General features: G+C 49.2%; 1 protein-coding gene across 1 annotated transcript in view; it reads right to left on the bottom strand.

The window, feature by feature from the left end:
• The window catches only part of LOC8031895 (dual oxidase), a 196980-nt gene that overhangs the window by 58337 nt on the left and 113619 nt on the right, over nucleotides 1–25024 (bottom strand). The window contains exons 3-8 of the mRNA XM_042294047.1: nucleotides 23470–23628; nucleotides 23078–23265; nucleotides 5786–5993; nucleotides 4560–4726; nucleotides 3787–3847; nucleotides 3556–3652 (exon numbers count right to left, since the gene is read on the bottom strand). Of these exons, the coding sequence (XP_042149981.1) occupies nucleotides 3556–3652; nucleotides 3787–3847; nucleotides 4560–4726; nucleotides 5786–5993; nucleotides 23078–23265; nucleotides 23470–23628 (880 nt within the window). The remainder of the gene's footprint in view (nucleotides 1–3555; nucleotides 3653–3786; nucleotides 3848–4559; nucleotides 4727–5785; nucleotides 5994–23077; nucleotides 23266–23469; nucleotides 23629–25024) is intronic.

Raw genomic sequence — 25024 nt, 5'->3', positions numbered from 1 at the left:
AAGGGATGGATGCTTGAAGAAAATGTTTGTGGGGTTCTAATTATTCTAAGCACCCGGTTATAACTTTTGATAAATATTGAACGGCGAGCCGAAACTAAATTAATATGTATTGTGTTTTTTTTTTTTGTTCTTTTTCTTCTTTTTTTTTTAATGAATTGGCCGTTCTCACGCACAAGCACGCAAGTGTTTTGTACGGCGGAGTTTTGTACCTTAATGCGGATTTGTCAATAAACTGTTATTATTATTATTATTATTTATAATAATACAATCCTATGAGTGCAGGTTCTAGGAAAAAATTAAGCCTGAAAACACGGGTTTTCAGGCATAATTTTATGTTGTGCGCAGAAAATAAAACTGTAAAAACCGGTTGGATGAGTGCTCGCAAATAAAGAATCAGAAGAAAAACAAAAAAACAAATCTGAGTAATTGAGAGCTGAACAAGCAGATCCGAACATGTGGCCAACTCTGACTTGGGAGCAGCAGCATCAACCAAGTGACTTTGACCATTTTCCTCCTTGTACAGAGGGGGGGGGGGGGGGGGGGGGGGGGGGAATTAAAAAATGACTATTTAGGCTTAGACTTTTTCCCTAAAACTCACGCTTATGAAATTTCGGTATGATAAACGCACCACCCAAAAGGCTCCTTCGTGAAAAGTTCGAATGCGCTTCGTTTATTGGTTTATTTATGCGAATTCTGTTTACGCGTGGAATCCCGCTCAGGGAAGGCTCGTAATGTCTACGTGTATGCCCACGCGGGCAGCGACGCTTCATTTTCCACGCAGTCATATCAGGGACGAGTTGTACGCATTCCAAGATTATGCTAATCGCGTAAAGCATACGTCGGTAATGTTGCGCGCGAGGGAAGAGCCCTCGGCGTGAGCCCGCCTCCTTCTCGACGGGGCCCGGTGGGGAACTCGGCGGTGGCCAGCGAACAGGTCCCAGAGGCCACGAGATAACAGAGTTGTCGGAACGAGCAGTTACACGAGTGTCCATTTGTGCCCGCCTAGAGCGCCCCCGGCGGCTCGGCATTTTTCCCTCTGCCCTCAAAGATTGCTTCATCCCGGGCAATTTCGGCCCTCGAAGCCTTCTCTTTTGCCTGCTCGTGGGCGCGGTCACGAAAGGCTTGCTGCTCGAGGGAATTACTGTAATTCCAGCAGGCACACGAGGTTTTACATCTTGATCAATTCTCGGAGTGCGAAGAGGAACTGGGACATCGGAAACCTGGTCCCACCTTGCGATGATGACAAAGTACAGAGAAGGGGCCCGGACAGCCTACATTTCGTGGAGCCATCAATCACATATACCGTAAACAAATAAAAAGACGGAAGTTTAATTTGTAATTAAAGGAATTCCTAGAGCATTATGCACATAAAAAAATATCGAACTCCTTTTTACGCGGGTGCACGCTAGCTGGTGCATTATTGCGCGAAAATTCGAGACACGCGTTTTTTCGGGATATAATAAAAACAAAGGCTACGCACACAAACTAGTGCTGGGCGTGGATTAAAAGTCTTAACCCGATTAATCACCGACCTTTATTCGATTAATTAATCTATTAATCGGCCTCGTTTTTTTTTTTTTTTTTTTTTTTTTTACGTATAAGTTCAGTTCAAACACGTTCAAACACTCACACTCACAGATAATTACCTCAGCTGCATGAGGCGCACAGAGGTTCGTTGACCGGCAAGACGGATCTCCCTCGATTATTCGCGAAGGTCTTTGCTGCACTAAAACCGACACTGGGAACAGCGTTCAAGGGGCCGGACACCTGTAACCTTCTGCACTTGTCTGGAGTTACGAATCTCTCCTGTACAGTTTGCATTATTCTAATATTTGAGCTGAAGTTTGCCCTTCATACGGGTGTACTTGTCCACGTCTGCGTCGTGAAAGCGTTTAAATTTTACTTTATTTTGTTTCGTCAAAATCGTACGGATTAACCGGTTAAAACGTTCAATCGCGATTAAAGCGTTAATCGATTCATCGGTAGGTTAATCTATAGATTGCCCAGACCTAACACAAACACAGCGTTCACGCGTGCACAGGCACACGAGTATACTCATCTCCGTGTGTTGGCGGTCGAACGCCAGCTACTACGCTAGTGGCGCTACGCGCGTTTCTCGAAACGTCCCCTGGAGTTCCCTCAAGGAGCGTATATATTCGTGAATTGTGTCAACGAATTTAGTCTCCGGCATACCTTCAGAAATGACGCACTAGGAGCTTCCTTCAGCTCACTACTCGACAAACCTGAAGTCCAAAGGTGAGAGCGTTAACGCGCGGCTTTAGCATCCTGTCGGCGTCAATATTAGCTGCAGGCTACACACGCCGCGGTTGTCGGTCTGACAGGCCGAATAGCACTTGTGTCGAGATAGGCTCCCTCGTGCAAGCGACTCACGTACCCGAGCGATAGTCGGCCCTACTTCTCAGTCCCGAAGAGAGCACGATTTATGCGCTGAACAGAGCAGCCGGCTCCCGCCATCGTCAAAGGGTAGTTCCGCAAAAATAGGCCTCAAGAAGCGGCGCCATTCCGGGCCATCGTGGACGCGATCACCGGCGCTCCAGTTATCGCCCCAGCCCTCGCAGTGATCTCTTCCGAGGGGAACGTCCAAGGTTGCCAGGCGGCGCCTCGCGACCGTGCCCCCGAAAACCTTCCTTTGAGAGAAATGCCGAGGATAGTTGACTGGCCAGTCACGTTTCCGGACGAATGTGTCTTTTGGTGAGCGCAGCTTGACTCGGCCACGTTTACTAAGACACATGGTTCAAGAGCGTCCTTGGCATCGCTCATACGCTGGCTCGCCCCCGGGCCTTCCAGGAGCGCACGGACACCGACGAGGCGGCGAGCGACGCCTCGGACGAAACGCCACGCCTACGCTACTGGAATTGGGGCATGAACAGGACTTAGCTGGATAAGCCGATCTCACGGAACGTCGGCGTGCCTGGTGTCAACGTCACTGCCACTGGACACCCTATTATACCGCCACGTCGGAATTCCCCGAAATAACAACCTATATTGACTTCATCGTAATCATCATCAGATTTTCATCGAAAGATCGACAGACATAAAGGTTAAACTGCTACCGGGATGCCACGGCTGGAGCTAGCTCTTCCTAATAGCAAAGAACCCCATACACTATAATATCGCGCTATTTGTTTTGTTTGCGCAGTTAAAAAAGAATGTTTATTGCATTCTTTATTCTGGGCCTTGGACCCCAGTCCTACAACACCTCCCGAGAGAATCGGGGAGGTGTTGTAGAATGTACCTTCCAAGAGAGAGTATCCGTAAATAAATAAATAAAAATATAACGCTAAACTCAAAAAGAAGTCCTGGAGTTTTACGGCGAAACTCAGCTTCATCACTGCCCTTGCTCTTGTTTGATGGCAGGTCGAGCAAACTTCCTGAAATTCTCATAGCGCGAGACGGATGCGTTCACGCGACGCCATGACTGGCCGACGTCCCGTTAAATTCGGCCATCTTTGCTCCCTGTCAAAGGACGCGTTGGATTGTTCGTCGTCCATCTGTCTGGCCCGCAAGGCATCGGGGCTCGTCGAGGGCACTCACCTCCTGTAGATGCCCGGGGGGATGGAGGTGTGCGGAAACCTGAAGGCAGCGGCCTGGAACTCGTGGCTGATGCCCGGATGCACGTCTGGCTTGTAGCCTGCGCACAGTGTCCGGGCTCAGCAGGCAGCCCGCTCACCTTCTCCTCGTTGCTCGGAATATCTCGCAGAACGAGCCCCAAAAAGAGTACGAGGAATTCCTCAACGAAAGTAGCGAAGGTAATTGTTCACTTACCTGTGTATTCTGTGACGTTCTCTCCGAGCAACGTTGGCACGTATTCGTAGACGATTACGTTCTGAAAGAAAGAAAAAATAAATAAACGTGTTCCGATTAGCGAGCTTTTCGATCATCTCTCAATTCACGCGGTCGAGGCAAACGACTGTCTAGCCCTTCACACTGGAGTAATATGTGCTTGGGCCCTGACGTTTTAAAAGCTTTTTCGTACAGGCGCCAAGCAACCCTGCTCTACTTTGTTAAAGCCACGCAGTTACTCTAGACGCGCCTTTAGCGCTGGAACATCACACTGCAGACAAGGGCGGCGAGTGGGATTCTTCCGCAGAACTCGCCAATGTTGCCTAATTTCGAATGCAGTAAAAACAACAAATTTCTCGAGTTCGATGCAATTAAATTAGATTAAAATTACGTCGGGGTGCATCTAAAATTATTTCAATTAATTTCAACCTTACCCCGAAGATGTGGCGGATACCCCGAAAAAAGGAACCTTCCTCAAGATAGTTGCCGATGTTTCCTAAAGCCTTCCTCAAAATAGCGGCCACTCAGAAGACGAGGCTTTTCCCCCGAAACGACATCGCCGTAGTGGATTCACGTAGCGCTTCCGCTAGCGTCGCCGCTAGCTCGTCTTGTCGCATCTCACAATGAGTGCGACTCCGGGACGTACGCGTGTGCTGCTTTGCGGCGACCCTCGCGGAGCTTCAGCATGTTTGGGGCGGGTCGAGAATCCACTAGAGATGACGTCATGAACAGGCCTTGTCTACTAGGCGGCCCACCTGCATGGCCGCGATGACGTATCTCCTGGCGTGCAGAAAGATGTCCTCGTCCGTCCAGTCCGGGTGTGTGTTCTTGATGCGCAGGGCGTGGACGTTGTGGTACCTGAAGAACAGGATGCCGAACGCTAGCAGGCCCGGGTTCTGGTTCGTCCGGGGGTCGCCCAGGACTGCGGGGCACGCGGGAAGAGAAAGGCGCCCTGTAGCCCAGCCGCTTGGGCACACGCACGGGCTCTGAACACACTCCGACGCCCGATGTCTCTCCGAAACGTCCGCCCCGAGGGATGGGCCGGGCGGTGGAGCCGGAATTGTACGATCCCTGTCAGTTCTGTGTACAAACGACCCCTCGATAAAATGGTCCTACATCGACCCTTTCCTCCTTTCCCTCTTTATTTCTTCCTCGTTCAATTACTTCTTTTCTATTTACCCTTCGAATAAGCGCAAGTGTCCGACATTTCGCTAAAAGTCTCTTGTTCAGAAATCTCATTCCTCGAAAGGAAAAAAAAAAAAGACGCCAAGGCCCTTAACGAGACGTCTGTTGCATAATGTTTGTCCCTACATTGTTTTTTCTTTCCCCCGCACTTTTTTGTTTTCTTTCTTTCCTGGGTTTGTTGAAGCTTACTATTAGATTGCAATTTTCTCGTTTTAATGAAAACTCTCTCGTCGGTTAGCTGGTGCCCGCGACAGCCACCGAGGCGAGCTGCCAGTTGGGGCAAAGTGGCGCGGATCTGGTGGAGCTGCGCCCCGCGTTCCCTCTGGGCTCGGCCCAGTCGCACTCTCTGGAGCCGTGTCCGAGCAAGAAGCCCCGCAAGCAACAGTCCCACTGCTTCTACTTGATGCATAACGCAGTGAGTTCGACGCAGACAGGGTGGCAGATTTGCCTGCGGTCACATTCGAAGCACGTTTGCTTCACACGTATGCTTGGGCCACGTCTGCAGTCAGTTTGTGCATAACCAAAGTGACGTCATACGAGGAAGGCCTCAGACAGCGTCTGCGGACTTTCTTTCGTACGGTGTATTGGCAGTATGTGGATTAATACATCATACTAAAGAAAGTCTGTGGACACTGTCTGAGGCCTTCCTTGTATGACGTCACACTGGCCCTACAAAAAACTGTCTGCAGACGAAGCAAAGGTGCTTCGAAACATGCGTGAGGTGTGTCTGCAGATACTTTTGTGTCTGCATCAGGTCTTATATACGAGCAGCCTGAGGCCGTATCTATGCACGTACTGAACATGCGCTCCGGGTTCATGATGCCCAGGTAGCGGGCGGGCGGCGAGTTGAAGAGCGGCACGCGCTCCTTGTTCTTGGGCGGGAGCCGGGAGTCCGTGTCGGCCGTGCGGAAGGTGCCGTTCTCGAAGGACCGCATCGTGTTGGCCCACGTCTCGCTCGTGCTGTACACGTACGACGCGTCGATCCAGCTCGTCGCCAGGTTCGTCTGCACACAGGCGCCACACGCAGTGCCGGTTAGCTGAGCGGCTCCGAGAAGCAGCCCCTAGGCCGCAGTGCCGAAGCCTCGACGTCACCCGTTCGAGGCCCGAGCGAGGCGGGGATTTGACACGACTGCTACATCGGAGCTTGGCTGTGCTCGTAGGAACCCCAGCCGATCGAAGCTCTCGGAGTTCCATAAGTCAACTCTATCTCCTTGTTACCTAGAATGTGTTCAAAGATCCTCCTCCCTGTCAGGGAAGACAAGCGTCTCTTCTTTCCTTGGGAACGAACCACGAAACAACCTATTCAACAGAAGCGGATTTGATCACCACCTGCTCAAACTCACTCGAATATCAAAGGATTAGTCTGGCGCGGTATTCCGACGCACGTGGCATTCGATGCAACCAATCCGAATGACACAATGTTGGTGCCATTCGTAATAGCACCAATCGATAATGAACCAAATAAAGCACTCCGAAGCATAGCTAAGTCAGCATTCGGGGAAGCCCGATGAGTTTGCAGGTGTCTACATGTATGTACACCCCTCACACTCTCTAAGGAGTATTCACTCGGCGCCATATTTGTGGGTGTTGTCTAGAGCGCATGCTCAGAACGAGCCCCCCCATTAATAGGCTGCTAAGACCGGCCATTTTGACGGTGTGGAATGTACGTTGCAAAAGAACCCTGGAAGCTAGTTATGAGCACGCGCTCAGCAGTCCCGTACACAGCTATGGCCGCCAGTGAATACTAGCCTATAGAGTGTGAGGCTCAGAAAGCTGTTGCTTTGAATAAGCACAGACAACGCAGTGTCCGCCAGGTTTAGCTCATGCTACTCCGCGATTCATATCTACCCAAGTTCTCCTATTACTTGCAGGAGGTGCGGACCCAACTGGACCAAGAGCTCACTCTTCACCGAAGCAATATACCTATTCTTATATTACCCAAGCATCAAGGAGAATGCAGGGATTGGTGTTCCACGCGCCGGACGTGCTGGCCTCAGCAGTAGTAACTTTTCTAAAGCAAACACCTAAAACAAACGGCATCTTGCACAAGCGGTCGTCAGCACTTTATTTTGGTTATTTACTTCGCATCTTTTGTACAGGGAAGGCGTGCGCGTGTGGGCGCGTGGAACACCAATCACTGCATTCTCCTTGATGCTTGGGTAATATAGCAAATGGTCTATCGGCTGCTATCCTGCTCCTCAACGCTGTAAGCGTACCCCACGCTAAAGGGGTATTCACACGAGAGAGAAATCCCGGGGATTTCTCTACAGCACGCGCATCCCGCGACGAAAACGTCAGGCTTTGCGATGTGCGAAAGCCTCGCGTCTTCATCTCGTGATGCGCGCGTTGCCAGGGAGAAATCCCCGGGATTTCTCCCTCGTGTGAATACCCCTTAAGGAACGATGCCAACGGCAAGAATTTTGAGCGTTGGGTTTAATTCTAACCGAATGCCGATATGCGAGCTAGGAGGCCCTCTAGTTGACCTGTCGCGCTTTCCGTCTTCTTCTGTGTATCAATGTGTACGCGTATCTAAGAAATTTCATCCCAAATCTGAAATACTTCTAGGGCGTTAGTTTTAATTTCCGAGAAAGGGTTCGATGAGAAAGTATAGTATTTATTTTGTGTACCTGAAAATGCATTACGCAATAAAACACACGTATCATTACAGTTTGACGTACAATAATCTATAATCGATAAATCAATGGAGTCGAATGTAAAATTATGAGTGAGCACAGTCAAGGTTCCATTCACGAAGAAACTAATTCAAACTTGCTCAGGAAGAACGCTACAGAACACATATGTGTGAATGCCCCAGGTACGCTAATTACAACTGATTGCTGAGTCAGTCGCACAAGCGCTTTCTTAGCTCTATTACGTTGCTCGAATCAGAGCAGCCGTAAAATGTGAAAAAGACTTTGCCTTCGTTTATTTCCCTCGCAGTAAACGAGCACGTCGATCTAGCTTACCAAGCCGAGACGTTCGAACCTTCTCGGGGAAGAGGACTGAATGACGATGCCTCGATCGAAAAGCTTTAAGGAATAAAGTTTGCCTTCTCTCTCCAGTAAGACGAAGCGGACCTTCGGGCCTCGCTCGCTCAGAGTTCCGTCCAAGCCTCCGGCGTGACAAGGCAAAGCAAACTTTGCCCCGCCAAGGGCGGTGCCGCGAGGGACATCAGGAGGAGACCGATCACTGCCATCTGCAATCCCCGTATTAGCGGTTGCCACGAAGAAAGAGTTCCCCGAGCGACAATTGGTAACGAGGGAAGGAGGTTTTGCGAGGATGTCTTCATTGCGCACGCGACGCACCCCGTCTTCTTTCCTCCCATCGGTTGGCGGCCTCGCCATAATGACGACTGCCGAGTCCCGCGACAAACACAGGGGTAGGCAACGAGGAATTGGCCCCAAGTAAACAGCGCCTGGGGGCGGCCGCAGGTTCCTGACAGATTGAGACGATCGTCGCAAAGATCCGCGATCCTCCCCTGCAGCCGAGGTCGCAACCACACACCAGACGAAATGGACCGGGGATAAATCATCGACGTTCCGCGTCGGTCCGCATCCTTCTCGGCGAAGCTGGGCCGCTCCGCGACGCCGCTCGCAGCCAGATGCCCGGAAAGAAAGGAAATGCGCGCATTCCGCGTCCTGCAATCCGGTTCTCGCCCAGTGCGTTGCCCCTCGCCGGAAGAACCCAGGCTGCCCTGGCTGTTCCTATCGCGGTGCCAGACACCCTCGGTCGTGCATTCGGGCAGCGGGGAAGATGCTTTGGGTCTCTTCGCCCCGCTGACTCGTAATGAACTAAGCACCGACCGTCACTCCGTTGCATTCGGGTTACTCTCCAAATTTTTTATGGCGATGTCCGTCAATTTTGCCTTATGCCCATTCTGCCATTTACTGTAATCACTGACGGGTTGACAACGGCGTCTCGTTCGGATGTCTCCCAGCAGGAGTTACCTTCCCCCGTGCTCGGCTGCGCGTGCACGCTCGATGCTCACGAGGCGTCGAAGCGTTGTCGAAGATGGGAAGCTCGTGTCAAAGTCGGGACAACCGAAGGACCTCCCCGTCGCTGTCATCCTGACAGAAACTCGGTTCCAATTTCTACAAGGTCACAGCCCAGCACGCGCATGTGGATGGTCGAGCGCGTTGGTGTCTCAAAGAGGGACAGAGAGGACAATACAGACAACACATGCGTGTGTCGTCTGTATTGTCTTCTACGTGCCTCTTTCGTTTTCGTCATTAAGGCACGCGTACGTTCGTCTCTTCGGGAAGCGAGCATAGCAGACAGCATATACGCACGAGCGCAACGCCCAGGAGCCCTGTTTTGGAATGGAGTCAATAGCGTCTGCGTCAAACGTCCGAGCAAGCCCTACTTTATCCGAGCGCACTCTAGGCACACACCGTACGCGAGTGCGTTCTTAGCGTTCGGTTCGGCCATTGTTCCAGACATAGCATCGGCGGACGCCTGGCTTCGATTTTGAACACATGCTCATTATCAAGACCAAAACAAAAAAAGAACACGCGACCACTAATGTCGCTGAACGGGATTTGGAAAATGACTCTATTAATTTGCTCGTTGTCCACAAAGTCCCCTAGTAATCTCATTAGAAAGGTGTATAGCTGCGCCAGCCCCGGCCCGACGCGTCCCGCAGAGGCAGGCGCGTGCCTCAGGGAGCGGACACGCCCGGCTGCGATCGGCGGGCTGCAACCGGCAGCGTCTGGGCGACCGATGGCCGGCTTCCGCGTCCATAAATCCTGGCCGCCCTGACCCTGATGCCGGACCGCCCCGGCCCAGACGCGCCACGACCCAGCGATAGTGGATGCACGCAGCGCCTGTAGCTTGCATCGCCGTCAGCAATTCTCGCAGCGTCTCATAAGGAGCCCGCGACGCTAGCGCGTGGCGACGTTAAGACTCTCGTCAGACTTCAGTGTGTTCGTCGCTTGGGGCGGCTCGGAGATCCACTAACGATGACCTCACAAGCCAGTCTTTCGGGTGACACGCGTCTGGTCTCGCTGTACCCAAGGCGCCCTCCGAAGAAGAGGACCAGCGCGTACGCTTTCCCGCAAAGCTCCGCGAAACCAGTCACTGCGATGAATCAAGGGCTGTCCAAGCAGAACACGACTTCACTATTCTGCTCCATCCCACTTTCCGCTGCCGCTTTGTGCACGCGCCGGTAGACCAGTCCAATAAAGAACTGCTGGCAGGTGCTATTTCAGTAATCGTGCGTTTGGTGCGTGCTTTGCTCGCTTTCTGAAGCGAGTAACACGCGCGTGCTGGGGTAAGTTGGATACTCGGCGAGAAAGTCGGCGGGATAGCCGACCGCCGCGATTGGCCGGTGCCGTGCTTCACGTTGGAGCTGGCAAATTGCGGCGGTCGGCGATTTTGCCAACGTTCTCGTTGAGTGTCCGAATTAGAGCCCCTGGACTGCGCAGTTGTCAACATGTTAAGGCGTACAGAGCGCAGATTTCTGCCTGAAAGAAGATTCTCGTGTTCCGTGTCAACCGTCTTTCATAGACGGCAAAAAATGGCTCACCCGCTTCTCTGTTTTAACTTCAACATAAAGCGTGCAAGTTTCGAAGCACTTTATGAACAAGTCAACTGAACAGCGAGCCTTCAGAAGAAAAAAGAAGGTGCCTCCTCACTTGTCTGTTTCAAATGATTATCAAGTAGTACGTTTTAAAAGCAGGCTATATCTGTCCAATTCAAAGGGCGTCTGGTGTCTCACTTGTAAGAGAAATTTAGTCAGTGCACTTTGACTCCTAGCACGGGTGTCTGTAACGTGCGCCAAGCAGCCGTGTAGCACCAAAGCACGCCGGTGCTTGGTCAGATCGAAACGGGCAGGGGTGGGTATCGAACCAGGATCCACCTTCGGTCCTGCAGTGCGAGCGTTTTCATCACGTGCTCCAGGACTGCCACCGATCCCCGCTCCGCTTCGGGCAATTCGGACGGTGAAGCGCCATATACTTCGGAGACCTTTTTTCTTTTCGGCGTCTCGGGGTACGTGGAGCAGCCCTAACGTCCCGCCGACTTAGCCGGTATACCCGACGCCACTCGGTCACTCGCCGGTAACCACCCCGTCCCGATTCGTCGGGGGCACCGCCGAGGGACCATATCAATCACCGGAGCGATCGCGCACTCGATAGCGGAGCAGGACGACACGCTCCAGCGAGCAGGAGGCACACGTCCAATGGCGAAATTCCGCCCCCTTCGTCCGCTCCTCGAGCGCTGCCGTGCATTGCTCGCCTGTGGCCGCGCCAACACTCCCGCCTGCGTGAGAATCCCGCCGAGCGCCGTACGCGCGAACACGCGGTGTACGGGCGAAACGGCTCGCCTAAATCATCGGCTTGTGCCCGCGCCAGTCGCCATGCAAATGCGGGGTCACGAGTCGAAGTGTTGCCGGCTTGCGCGGAGAAGCCTAATCTGCTCCGTGATTCATTCAGCGCGTAACCGCCAGGTCGGACCACCGGGAAACGATTACGCCGACCGATTGCAATTCGATGGGAGCATGGCTGCCTCCAGGTGCGTCAGCGAGAACACTCGCCTCGGTGAGTCAGTCGGTCTTCTTTTTGTTTTTACAGAAATAAGGGGAGGTAAGTATCTGCACGCAATCGCTCGTTTTGTACCTTTCGAAACAACCCGAAAATAAAATAAAATTTAAAAAAAAAAAAACAAGGAAAGAGATGTTATAAAACATCATCGCTGCGAGACAGCTGACGTGCCAACTAAGCACGAGCGATTTGGGGACTATTCATCCTGGGAAGTGAGACTCAAGGACACACAAAACGGAGAAGAATCAGGCTTTCTCCACCTAATCAATCTTGCGAGTTTCGCTGGAAAAAAGAAGGGCATGATCCTATTGGCCTCGTGTATACGCAATCTACCTACGATAAGCAGACTGGAAATCGGGCAGGTCGAAAAACGCCGTACAAGAGTAAAAGCCCAAATCTCATTTTTTTTTAAAAACACACAAGAAACAAATGGAAGATCCGTTTATCTTATTTTGATGATGACGCGTTCAATTTATAAAAATCGGAACTTAAAAATCCTCTATCGCCAAATACTGTCCGCTGCTACTACTGCGTTAAACGAAGGCAGCCGTATGCCTCTGCGTATAATGTAATACATATTCCAGCCGGAATGCAGAATTTCTCAAGGTGTATATGCCCGAATAACACGTCTTTCTGAGGGAACGAGAAAGGGCTAATCCTTTCCAGACAATGACCCGTATCGCGGAAAGGGGCCTTTCGATTGACGCAATGAGGCGTCACTCGCATATTAATGCTTGGAACCCATCGATCTGCGTGAGGAAAATGCGACACACGGCTGACGATAGCAGGGCGACAGAGATCTCGCCTTCAGCTTTTCGTCACTTGGAACTTCTGGAAGAATGTGTTCTGCATTCGAAAACAACGGTTCGGATTCGAGTAAAAATATCTCGGAGCGTTTTAGTTCCATCGAAATAGATCCCATGCCAAGAAATTTCGCGATGAGAATACGAGTGGCCTACGCAAGGCGTTCCGTGGCGTACGATCAGAGTCGCGTTGGACGGAACCCGTCCTTTCGTCGCTCGACACGCGGATCAATTCAGACCGATCCCATTCTGGTATCCGATGCCTGGAGAGTGAATGTTGTACAAGTTCGCTGCGTGCCGCCCATATCTGATGGCACCGAGACCGCAACAGGGGGAAAACGCCATTGCACCCGGTTATTTGAATGACTTTCGACGAGAGAACCGGTTTGTGAGTTCCCATATCACTCAACGTGTCCATTGGCACTCGTGACAAGTAATCCAATTACTTGTAATCGATTGCTCTTTAGAGTAACGTTTTAATCATTTGATTACATTTATTGGGAATCAGTCGCGAGAGGAATCTAGCGCGTCTCAAACTCTCGGACACATTGAACTGAATCTAAAGCAGCACATCCCTATTTCCCCAAATCAGCCTATGGATGGAACCTCCGTTCGCCCTAAACTGGAATACGCCTCACCAGTCTGGAACGCCCATCTACACAAAGACGGGGTCACGCTGCTGAGCCCCATACCTCGTACAAAGGACCATCTGCAAACACGGATCACCGCAATATCCGTGGTTCGAATGCCGCCTGCCGAGTTTTCTCCTCGTTGCCACGCGGCATTCGAAGCCCAGATCGCGCGGTGACTCGCGTTCGAATCTATGCAATCTGTCTTCTGTATAACGCATCAGCAGTGTGACCCCGGTTAAACCAAACGCCTCGAGATTGTTCGAGACGGAGCGGCACTCTTCATATACCATTCCGTTTTTCGTATAACATACGCATTTCTTCACTCAAACATCCATGCTGTATCCCGCTTCTTGAAAATCGCCGTAAAAAGTTCTCTTCTATGTCCCCTCTATAAACTATAGGATGCAAGTGTTTCTTTCCTTGCAGCCCCTAACAGATCTTCACATCGAACCAGCCGCAGCGGAAGTTTCAGGCACACCTAACCCGTTCAACTAACGCCTTCGTGAACTGAGCCGTTCCACGAAGCATCCAAGAACGGGACGACCTGCCCAATTCCACAGTAGACGTCGAAGACTCGAAACTATTTCGTGAATCAATGACCTCCCGTTTTTCCTAAATAATTAACCTCTCAGTAATATGAAGTTAAACTCGCTTTCCTCGTTTTTTGTTTCCCTGCTTTTGTGTGCGTGCGACGAGATACAATAATCATGTCCCGGACGTTTGTCGTTCCCAAGCGTCCTTCAACGTAGTAAAACTGTAAGCGGAGCGCAAGCTCGTCTGCTGCTCGCACAAGGGTGGCGAGGATGTCGGAACGCCGAGCTCTCATTGGCTGATTGAAAAAAGGAGTGGGTAGACCTCAAGGAGCACTGACGACTTCCCCCTTTCCTTACAACCGAAGCCAATCACAGCTCGGCGTCGTTCTGACGCCATGAGAACCCCCGCGCAAGAAGCAGACCACTTGCTCTACCCGAATATATATATATATATATATATATATATATATATATATATATATATATATATATATATATATATATATATATATATATATATATATATATATATATATATATATATATATATATATATATATATATATATATATATATATATATATATAACGGGCATGGTGGCGGGAGGCCGAAGGCGTGGGTATAAAACTGAGAAGAAAAAAACCCTTAGTGAAAAACAGCAACAACGGACGATTTAATCTTCGACGTTTCGGCCGGAGTCCGGCCGAAACGTCGAAGATTAAACCATCCGTTGTTGCTGTTTTTCACTAAGGGTTTTTTTCTTCTCAGTGTTATATATATATATATATATATATATATATATAGTAGTGAACAAAAAGATATGATATTTCGGTTTTACGTGGGTAACGTTTCTTCGAACTGTGATACAGATATAAAAATTGTAATAGAACACTGCATTAACGTATTTCTAGAGTAGAAACTGATATAAATCAATCAACTAGACGTCAAGCAATACTTCTGTAAAAGAAACGAAATATCATATCTTTTTGTTCACTACTGTATAAATATATGGTGGTCCAAGTCACCAGGCTCGATCTAAAATGGACCGTAAAAATCGACGCCTGCACGTAGCAATCTAAACTTTTCGTCAAAGGTGTATTTCACAAATCGTTCTTTTTTTTTTTTTTGTAAAATTACAAAGCGTAATTTTCTTTCTGTAAAAAATAGGGCCACGAAACTTGCCAGGGTCTACGGCGGGCGGCGACCTAGATGACCAAGTCCAGTAGCGGGCTGTGTTTGGCGTTCGTACTGATAGATGGCGTCGGGAGCAGCGTCCGAAGGTGCAGCCGACCAGCGAAAGAAAGCAGACGACACGCAGACAAAATCCGTTGGCAGCAAAAGCGCCGTCGTTATGCAGACGCGTTTTTTACTTTAAGTTCGCTTTTCATCCGCATCTTTCTTTACTTTTTCCTCAGGTAAGTTCGCTCTTTGCAAATTTTACAAAAAAAAGTACCATCTGTGGGCAACGCTTAACGAAGTCGTAGCGCGATAGGTTAAGAAACCGAATTTTGCGGTCGATTGAAAGAGCCTGGCGTCTCCTTGAATCACCCTGTATATATATACTTTCTCTCGTTTTGCTCGTTTTGTTTAATAATAATAATTCTGTTGCGCGTATGTTTGTACAGCCTGAAGTTAGTCTCAAGGGGCGACTTGTCTCTCAGCTGTAGATGGGAAATTTAGCCAGTGCAGTACAACCGCTAGGCTGGGGTCTTTAACGTGCACCAGGCAGTAGTGATGCAAGACCGAAATTATTTTTTTTTTCTTGAGATCTTTATGTATGTGCTTCGTTCTGATTCAGTGTTACGCTTTTCCGTCCCGCCCCCCCCCCCCCCCCTTTTTTTATGTAATGCCTTTCGGGGCTTTCAAGGCTAAATAAATGAAATAAATGAAATTGAAGTACCAAAATTACTCGTGAAGTTACAGATGTTTCCTTTCTCTTTCTAATGGTGCCCTTTGTACAAGTTTCCTGTGAAGGAATCCTCAAGTCTTCGACAGAAGGATGGTTTACCAAAAACGGTGCATTGAGAAAATTGTAATTTGGTGAATCTAATCCAATAATAAACACTACGAGAGATTCGTTTCCAACCGGTAGAAAGAAGATCTCCAAAGACCTAGCTGCGTTTAGAGATTTTTGTTCGTCCTTTGCCCCCCCTGTTCTCCTTCTCCGAGGATCATTGTCGTTATTCTTGTCCAGCTCGATCGCACCTTCGCATGAATTGCCTTATCATCGTAAGGGAGATAATGTCGTTTCGAAAATTTGAAGTAAGCGGAAAAGTAACGGGTATTTTTTTTTCAAGTAACATCCAATTACCATTTTGTTTTGAGTAATAGAGTAATCTCATCGAATATTTCTTAATAAGAGTAATTGTAATTGTAACCGACTACATTTCTTTTTTTAGTAATGTCTACAACACAGCGTCATATAAACTGAGAACGAACTACGATTGAAGACGCGCCAAATGAAAATCATCTTGACTCCGCGATCGCTTCCTTACAACACGTGAACCATTTTCATCGGATTGACTGGGATTCAGACGTTTCTCCCGGTTTAAAGCGACGACAAGTTCGGTTGCCGCACACGCGGACGAGCGCTTCATCGATCATTCCGAAAGGCGTTACGCCAGAGAAACGCGGTTTTTTGTCAGTATACCGCCAGCCCGCAAAAGTGGAGCTCATTACGGGCAAAGCGTGCAAACCGTGCCCACACTGCTCATTAGTCGGCTGCAGTAATGACCGGGAGGTGTCAGTTCGGGCGTTGCATTAATCTTGGTGGCCAGCCGCAAGGGGGCTCATGAAACTGGGGCGAAACGAGGAGCTGCGGGGATGGCTGTGACTAAGCCTTCCAAGCCAAGGCGGGAGAGACGAAAAAAAACAAGTAATGAGAGCGGATCTTGGTCGCTCGCGGGTTTCCCTGCGAGACGCAGCCACCTTGGACGAAAGTGATACTCGGTGCATCGCCCCTGGCTGCTGCGCTGGAGCCTTCGACATCCCAAGGTAGACGGAGGCGCCGCAGCCCATAACGAGTTTCCACATCCGCTGACTAAGCCACAGAGAATCGAGCCAATACCCACTACGGGACAAGGCCCGCTCACGACGTCATCCTTAGTGGATCCCCGAACTGCCCCCAGACACGTTGACGCTCGACGAAGAGTCGCCGCAAAGCGGCAAACGCGTCCGTCTTGGCGTCGCCGCCTGCTAGCGTCAGCGCTCCTAGCGAGACGCTGCGACATGCTAGGCGGCGTTGCGTGGATCGACTCGTGATGACGTCGGAGGGGGATAGGTGCAGGCCTCGTCTCGTGAGTGGTGCTCACGAAGCCCGGCCGCGTGGCGGAGCGAACGGCCCAGACGCCGGGATTGGAAGGCGTTCATCAGCGGGCGACCCATATCGGCGCTCGTCGCGGTCGACAGAGGACGACCCATTCGCGAAAGTGGAGCAGACGGTCGCGCCTGCACGGGCCGGTACCGGGCGCCAATTAAAAGAAGATAAGGGATTAAAGCACCGCTCAAAGTCGCACGCACCGCGAAACTTACCGGAGGCGCACACTGCGTTCCACGATCACAAACGCCGCATCGGCGGTTTGTTTATTTTGTGGCTCTTTACTAACATAATCTTTATACTTTGCCACTTAACTGACGCCTGGAATGAGTGTATTTTACTATGCAGTTATGGCCCATTCTTTTGTAAGAGAACAACGGAAGAAACCGTTACGGCAGCTTTGTAGGACACTACGTCTTTGTCGAACGTAGTCATTTTCTTACGAGCTGTATTTAAGAATAATGACCGTACTGTTTTCTCCTGTCTAATTAATAAAACTAAATAAACCAGTCTGGCAGTGAAACCCAGGGATGGTCACGACACCGCGACTGGTTATCTTCCTATCATTCATTAACGAAAACTTCTTCTACCGCACTTTTTTTCAAAGGGAACTTGTTATTGCTTGACTCCTTAATATTTCTCTCTCCGGCGAAAAAATGTTTCCCTCTTCGATGCAAATTCTCGGTTATCGGCATCCCAGAAAGAAACGAAAAAGAATACCTTTAAATAATTATACGCTATGCAAATCTGTGAACTTCGTTATAGGTTAAGTCAATCTGAATGGGTAATTAGCGTCGTGTGTATCTACGGAGAGAAGCGCACGCATTTTAAAATAGTCCTGGCAAGCATCCCAATGTTTATCACGCTCGGACGTCGAGCTGAACACTGGTACAGCTATTTCGTTCAAAGTAGGGCCACGTTCTCGGAGCCGGACACTAACGACCAGAGTGCCGGATGGGTGGAGAGTCTGGGTTCAAGTGATGGACCTGGACAGAATCTCGAGACAGATCTCAATTCTCCCATAAATCAAAGGTATCTCGTACATCTGCGATGACGAGGCGGCGAATCATGCACGCCCCGCAGAGTCTCGTCGGGGCGGGTTCGATGCCTGCGCGCGAAGTCGATCGCTATCCGACCGAGACGAGATGGAACGAGCCCTTGCGGTGTTAAATCTGCCACGGGAAAAAAATATCCCTCGGGTGGGCCCAGATAATTACTGACCGCGCTTCAATCGAGGGCGTAGATCGGTCGCTCTTCGTGATAAGTCTCGAAAGCCGCGTGGGAAAGCTATGGTAAGCCAGAACCAGAGTGTCGAACCGAAATTTTTATCGGTTCGGTTCCGGTTTGGGTTCACGGCTTTCGGTTCGGTTCGGGTTCAGTTCCGGGGAGCAAAAAATAACGGTTCAAACCGGTTCGAACCGGTTCGAACCGGTTTGAACCGCTAAATCGAGAATATCTTTTTCGCGTTGTTGTGGATATATACACTATTTACGCCGCGAAACGATTAACTCTATTGTTTCTTCGATCGTCCGTGCAGTTTAATTTTGTTTTTAGGTGCCAAAATATGAAATTCAGTTATTTAATTTCGACGCAAGAGTAGAAACAAATCTACAGGGTGTCACAAAAGAAAATTTACACGGTCTTTTTTACCGCAAAAATAAACTAGGCATCGTCGAACGCTCATTCTCCGCTCAAAGGTAGAGCTAGAAGTCACAACCAGATGCCAAAGCTTCAGCCCGATCCGATAAATTAATCAAAAGTTATAAGTGATTTTTTCAGAATTTCAATGGAAAAATGGAGCGCATTTTTGTCCGTTTTGAGTTTGTGGTACCATAGAGCCCCATCTGTTCGAAAACTCTGTCGGCCGCCATTTCCCCATTCAAAGTTTCAGAAAATCACTTAAAACGTTTGATTAAGGTATCGAATGGGGCTGAAACTTTGGCACCTGGTTGTGGCCTCTAGCGCTACCTTTGGGCTGAGAATGAGCGTTGGGCGATGCCTAGTTTATTTTTGTGGTAAAAAAGACGGTGTAAATTTTCTTTTGTGACACCCTGTACATTAACATACATAACGTCGTGTTCATACGACTCCACATCCCTTTGTTTACCAGTAAAATATATTTTACCTGAATCAAAATGTTTAAGTACAAGAGTGAAGAGTTTAGCCATGGTTGGTACATACCTGTAAATAGATCAGCTTCTAATTTAGAACTATACTCTATTTTATTGTGCTTTCTTCGTGTTTAAGTAAAATTCTAAAGTTCAAGCTTATCTATTTACATGGTATAAAATGTTGTCGCAAAGTGTGGTAGGTCGCCTAAAATACCCGTGATTGGTACTACATTGTGTCGCAGTGTTAAAAATGAAATCGTGATTGTGTTCTTGAACTAAGGAATGAATTACATCACATAAAATTATGAAATGAGCACCTCGGTGCTCATGCTAATTATGAAATAAGGTTTATGAAATACACTTCACAATATATATGTATATGATGACGACACAACTGAACTAAAAGCAATTAAATTTTCAGAATGGAACAAAAGTTTTAGGATAATTCCTTTCAGTGAATTTTTTATAGAAACACCGAGCGGCAATCCAAATGCTAGTTGTTCTAACCAAACATTCTTTACACTCAGCACCGCATGCATGCCACTAATCATGCAGCAAGAAGTAATCACAATTGTTCACTCCAATCTATACGCACCTTCGCACTCAAATCAAATCCGGCCCAAAATAGCGCTTGTCCAAGTGAACATTTTTTTATGCAGAATAAGCGGCATAGCCTGGCTGTTGAGGTTTGTTCTTGACAAGATGCCGGTCAATTTAATTTGCAAATGAGCATCACTTTTGCTAACTGATGATTTTAACTCGAGAGCGTTAAGGAGCTCATGTCGCAGAAAAACCGATGTCGGTGGCGTGACTGGAAAATCCTGATTGGTCGATAGGTTCATGACGTCAGAGCTGCATACCCTCGCGCAAGAATTTCGAGCAACCCACTATGCTCACGTGAAACGTGATATCACGCGTGGAATGAGTGTGATTAAAACATGACATGTAATGCGAAATAAAGGTCGCCGTATGTCTCAAATGATTTCACTTTTGAAAGTAATTATTTTTCCTTAAAGAAAAAAATTAAGAATTTTTGCGGGATTCGAACTTATGACCCTTTAGTCGCGAGTCAGACGTTTTTCGCTAGGAGCGGCGCGAGCGTCTGGCACGACAAAAACGTACTTTTTGGTAAGAGCGTTTTTGCAAGCAAAGTATTTTCCGGAGTCACGTTTGTTGGTCTGCGCAAAAAATGCAGGGAAGAGGAACCTTTACAACACAGTATGTTTTTAAAGCTCCCCCGCTTCCCCCCTCCCCCCCCCCCCCCCCCCCCCCCCCACACACACCCACGAACTTCTTTATACAGCGGAGCTGTTAACGGCTAGTTTCCCCAGTGTCGTGTCTGTCAGCAAACAAATGATGACACTAAACTCTGGACAGCTACCGCCATCTATTAAGGACGACGGCAACCAGATAACCGGCTTGCTGGTTGTCTGGTTGCCGCGGCGTGCATAGATGGCGGCAACCTGTCCAGCCTTTCCACTCTGGCTTGCCGGCTTGCGGCCGGCCATTACTTCATTTACACCATAGTACAGCTTCGCTAGTCTTCCTTCTTCACCAGAGTGAAAAGGCTGAAAGTATTCCCGAGGAATTGCCTCCTCCATTGGTGTGTGTTAATTTGAGAATTTTATTTGACACTTGTTAACCGCAACGCTTTATTGCTTTTATTTTGCACCCCGTGAAGTTTAGAGGGGTGATAAAACGACATCGGGTTGGAATGTTCATCACTTTTTTGAGGCGTACTGGTCCTCTGGCCCAAGTATACTCGCACAGGGCCGCCACTAATTCAGAAGCTTCTTTGTCGCGGTGAAATCGCGAAGATTAAATGAGACTATTTCTTTTAGTCTTGCCTTCCCAAGGATCGATGTCGCAATTGTAGGGTCAAAACCAGCCGCCTGACGACAGTCGAGCGCGGCTCATGGATTAGACAGGAGGACTACGTGAGCACCGTACATCGGCTCGTAACAAACGATGCCTCGGTGGACACTTGGGTAGTGGCTCTTGTCCAACCACTGCGGTGATGAGAATAGCCGAACTCTAACAGTGCCTGGAACTGAGCATGTGTTTTCTTCCTTAAAACGCCAGCGCAGGGGTATGATTAACGTTGGCGGCATAAGATAGGCACCAGGCCACATGGCCGCTTCTGGCTCCGAGTTGAGGGGATGAACGGTACTCATATTTCTCGAATTTTTTTGGCGACTGCCATTGCCTAGAAAAAGATAGCAAAGCCAGGTTCAATCAGTTATTAACGTTAGGGAGTGATCCTGAGTAGTATTGAGTAATGTATAGAACTCTTTTTATAGCTCCTTTAAGCAAAGTACAGAGGAAGTCGAAACTTGGGCAATAACTTAAGAACGACGCTCGTGTGAGACTTACAGCGACTGCCAACGTTCGGCTGTCTCTCTGAGGTCACTAAAATATATATATATATTTTTTTAGTATTCCTTCCGTACACACGTGTAGTTCTATGTCACGTCATATTAATAAGTCGCATTTAGTAATTTCAGTACTTCTATTCTCACGAACATCTTTCGGATGCAGTTCAGCAACAACGAAAAATATTTGGGTGCCTCAATAACGTAAAATGGGTGTTGTAACATTTCTCCTTGTACTTTCAATAAATACTGTTAAGAAGTAACCCCTAACGTTGATAGCTTGCGGAAACATCCATTAGTTGTCCCCTAATAGCACATGCAGAAAAAATTAAGGAAAGAGACCAGCTGTCGATATCTCTTCAACTCGCAATTCAAACAAGCGGCCACGTGATCTGATACCGCCAGTGTTCATCACAGTCATGCTCTAGGCGGCTCGGGTTTGAAAAGCAAAAGCTTGAGCTGAGCTTGTGGACGCTATAGGGGGCGACACTGTGTAGAAAGCGCGGGGGGCGTTACCCCCCGTGAAAAAACGCATAAGAGCAACAGCGGGGACGCCGACCAAGGAGAGAGACAAGCGGGCCTGGAGCGAAAGGTACACGCTGCGGCGGTGTCGACCAACGACCTTGTTGATACTAACTTCATGTTTACAATGTACTAATAAATGTAGTGTCACGTTTTCCGAAATCCTGGCTCCGTGTTGTTCCGCCGGGTTGGGCACGCAGCAAGGCAACTTTCCCACAAGCTTCAGATATTGTTAGAGTTGGGCTATTATCATATGTAATTGACATGAGCCGTTACCCGAATGTTTGGCGGTGCTGATTGTCATGAACCCGAGCACTCCACTGGGGGTTTTGAAAATCGCTTACGTCACGGTGTCACGTGACTCTCGGTGCGAAATCGTGATGTCATGTTACGTCATGCTGTCAACAATGTTAATACATCAAGTGACTTCCTCAAATTAAATCGAGTTGACGCGGAGAGTCACGTGACGTCACGAGGTCACGTGACAACATGTATTGACACCGTGGCGTCACGTGACAACGTGACACATGGTTAATCATAGTGCCATGAAAACCCACAACTTAGCATACTTTTCAATTCTGTATATGACGATTTGATCCATAGATAGAAATACAGCCGCCAATTTTTCATTCCCATATGTTCATTTTGTGATACTAACAAAAAAGAAAAAAAAGAAATATTACATTGAACCGTTTTGAACCGGTTACCGTTATATTTTTTTTCGGTTCGGTTCCGGTTCAGTTCCAATATGGCGGCGAATATTTCGGTTCGGTTCAGTTTCGGTTCGGCTAAAAATAACGGTTCTGTTCCGGTTTTCGGTTCGGTTCGGTTCCGGTTCGACACCCTGGCCAGAACACCTCCCAGTTCAATATGGAACAACGCCGTTGTAGTGTGACGTCGTCAAATCACTTTTCTTGGGGTGCAGTTAAAAGTATCTTACCGTCCTCGACCTAAATGAGAGCCTAGGACGCGCATGACAACACCAGAAAGGGCCTTCAGTCGCATCATGTTTCACTCGCGCATGCCCGACCTGTTGCCGATATCAATGGGGTGCCCTCTAAAGCCCCTTTCTAGGCTTGTCTATTACCGACCTCGCTTTACGTCCTATCGGGCATTAAAAGACGCATTCTCACCGTATCTTATTGAAGCGGGATACGAATTCTGCGCTGTTCAACGCGTCACGTAGGGAAAGATGAGGAGGCCATCGCCACTCGTCCCTAGGATGTGGAAAGGAAGTTAAGGAGCGGGCGGCCAGCTCACCTGTTCCCGGGGGTTGTTCGGGGACTGGCCCGTCTTGACGTCGTAGTGGGCCCGGTGGAAGGGCATGTAGCGCTGTCCCGTGCACTTGCTGTCGTACATCTCGTCACAGCGGCTGATGGGAATCCGGTGGAACTCGATCGGGCAGCCGGGCTCGCTGGCCATCAACACTTCCGAGGAGATCACTTGCCCTGCGCCCAGAACCGCCGCGGGTCAGGAACCGAGAGAAGAAGGCGTCTTACTGGGTATGTTCCCTGCACCACCTCATTTGCACGAGAGAGTGTGACGGCGGGCACATTTACATTTCGAGTGGTGCCACAAGCGGTTATGCAGGGATACGGCCAAAATGACAAAAAATGACTCCTCGGTATATACCGACGATGACGCAGACTCACCGAAGAAGACGAAGAGGACGGTGAGGTTCCTGGTGGAGGGCAGTCCGTCCTCGCCCTTGAACAGGTCCTGGCTCAGGGAGCGCGGGCTGGGCCTCCCCTCGGCGATCATGTACACGCCGTCCGCGTACGACGACGGCGCCTTCCGCACCAGCTGGCTCTCTGCGCCCCCACCCCCGACAAAGAGAGCCGCGTCACAAGGCGAGCCAAGGACGCACATTCACGCATCGCACAGCTGCTGGACTGACAGATGTGGGGACAGAGGAAAAGGAGGCTGCGACGCCATGGTTACACAAATCCCAATTCACCCCAGTTAGAATAAGCGTTGTATTAGAGACAGAAGTATATCCCGCAGGACACGCGGAGGAACCCATCCCGCATCTAGGTCACCGATAAAGGCGTTTGGCGCTTTTATCGAAACACCGATCATTACTCGTGATTTGATGCCCACTGCACTCCTCTGCATCTCCCCAACGTGGCGTGATCGACGTTCTGGCACTGCGGAGCCTGCGAGCGTTTGGTTGGCACGCCTTCGTAAACGCTCGTCAATCGTCGACCCAGACAGCCTGGCTCTTGTCGGGCTGCTCCAGATGTTTCCGTCGGAAGGCGCTCACGATTAATCGTTCACGACGGTTTCAGCGTTTTCTAGCCTTTCCAGGAGACTCGTCACGTTTTCCAAGCGCGCGCCTCATTGCGAGGCTATGCTCGCTTGTCACGCGCACGTTTTGAGAGCACGGGTCAATAACGACTCGAGCTAACGCAATAAGGGGCGCACCGATTGTGTTGGCGGTAGACGCACCCCAGTCTCGCTCGTTGTTCTCGATAACGAGCTTATTTACCTACGAGCTTATTTGTTTCAGCTAGTCTCGCAGTGTTAATGGCAGCCGATAGGATCTCTCCGAGCAAACCTTTGTACTGCTACGGCACGGTTTCTCGGGCAAGCTTGTCTACACTTATGTCGTTATAACTTTTTGGGATAAAGCGCATTACGCTTTGAGCTGAATCGATTTGCGCTTGCACGCTCGAGGGCTTCGTTCCACGAATGCGTACCTTCGAAGGTATTACCCGTGGCTTTAGGAAGAATAGCTAAAAAATACTATTTGTCCTCGGGGCTCCCAGGCAGTTGCAGTCAGCTGAACACATCAGGATTCTAGAAGGCGGCGTGGTCTCCGCTTAAAGCCCGATTCATATGGCGCGATTTTACTTGCGATTTCACGAGAGCGTGAGCACGTGCGTATGCTTCCACCACGCTTTCTTTGCCGCATGAGCGACATCGCAAGTGAAGGGAAATCGCACTATACGGAACGCGAGGTGGAGGCTTTTGCGGGGCGATGAAGCCCCCCCCCCAGAAAAAAAAGAAAAAAATTTCATTCAGTGCTTAGAGTTTAATACAAAATACACCTCCCTCGAAAAAAAAGAAATAGAATATTAGTGCAATAAACCGGAGCACTGATGATAAACCAGAGCATTAATGACTCCATTAACTTTCGTTTCAAGCGTGGATGTCAATGACTCTCCAACGTAATGCCTAGGAAAGAGTGCCATTTGACTTTCTTAA

The sequence above is a fragment of the Ixodes scapularis genome, unplaced genomic scaffold (assembly GCF_016920785.2).
Source record: "Ixodes scapularis isolate PalLabHiFi unplaced genomic scaffold, ASM1692078v2 PGA_scaffold5__190_contigs__length_132052651, whole genome shotgun sequence".
Lineage (NCBI taxonomy): Eukaryota > Metazoa > Arthropoda > Arachnida > Ixodida > Ixodidae > Ixodes > Ixodes scapularis.
The sequence above is the reverse complement of the archived record's forward strand: the minus strand, read 5'-3'. Positions and strand labels throughout refer to the sequence as shown.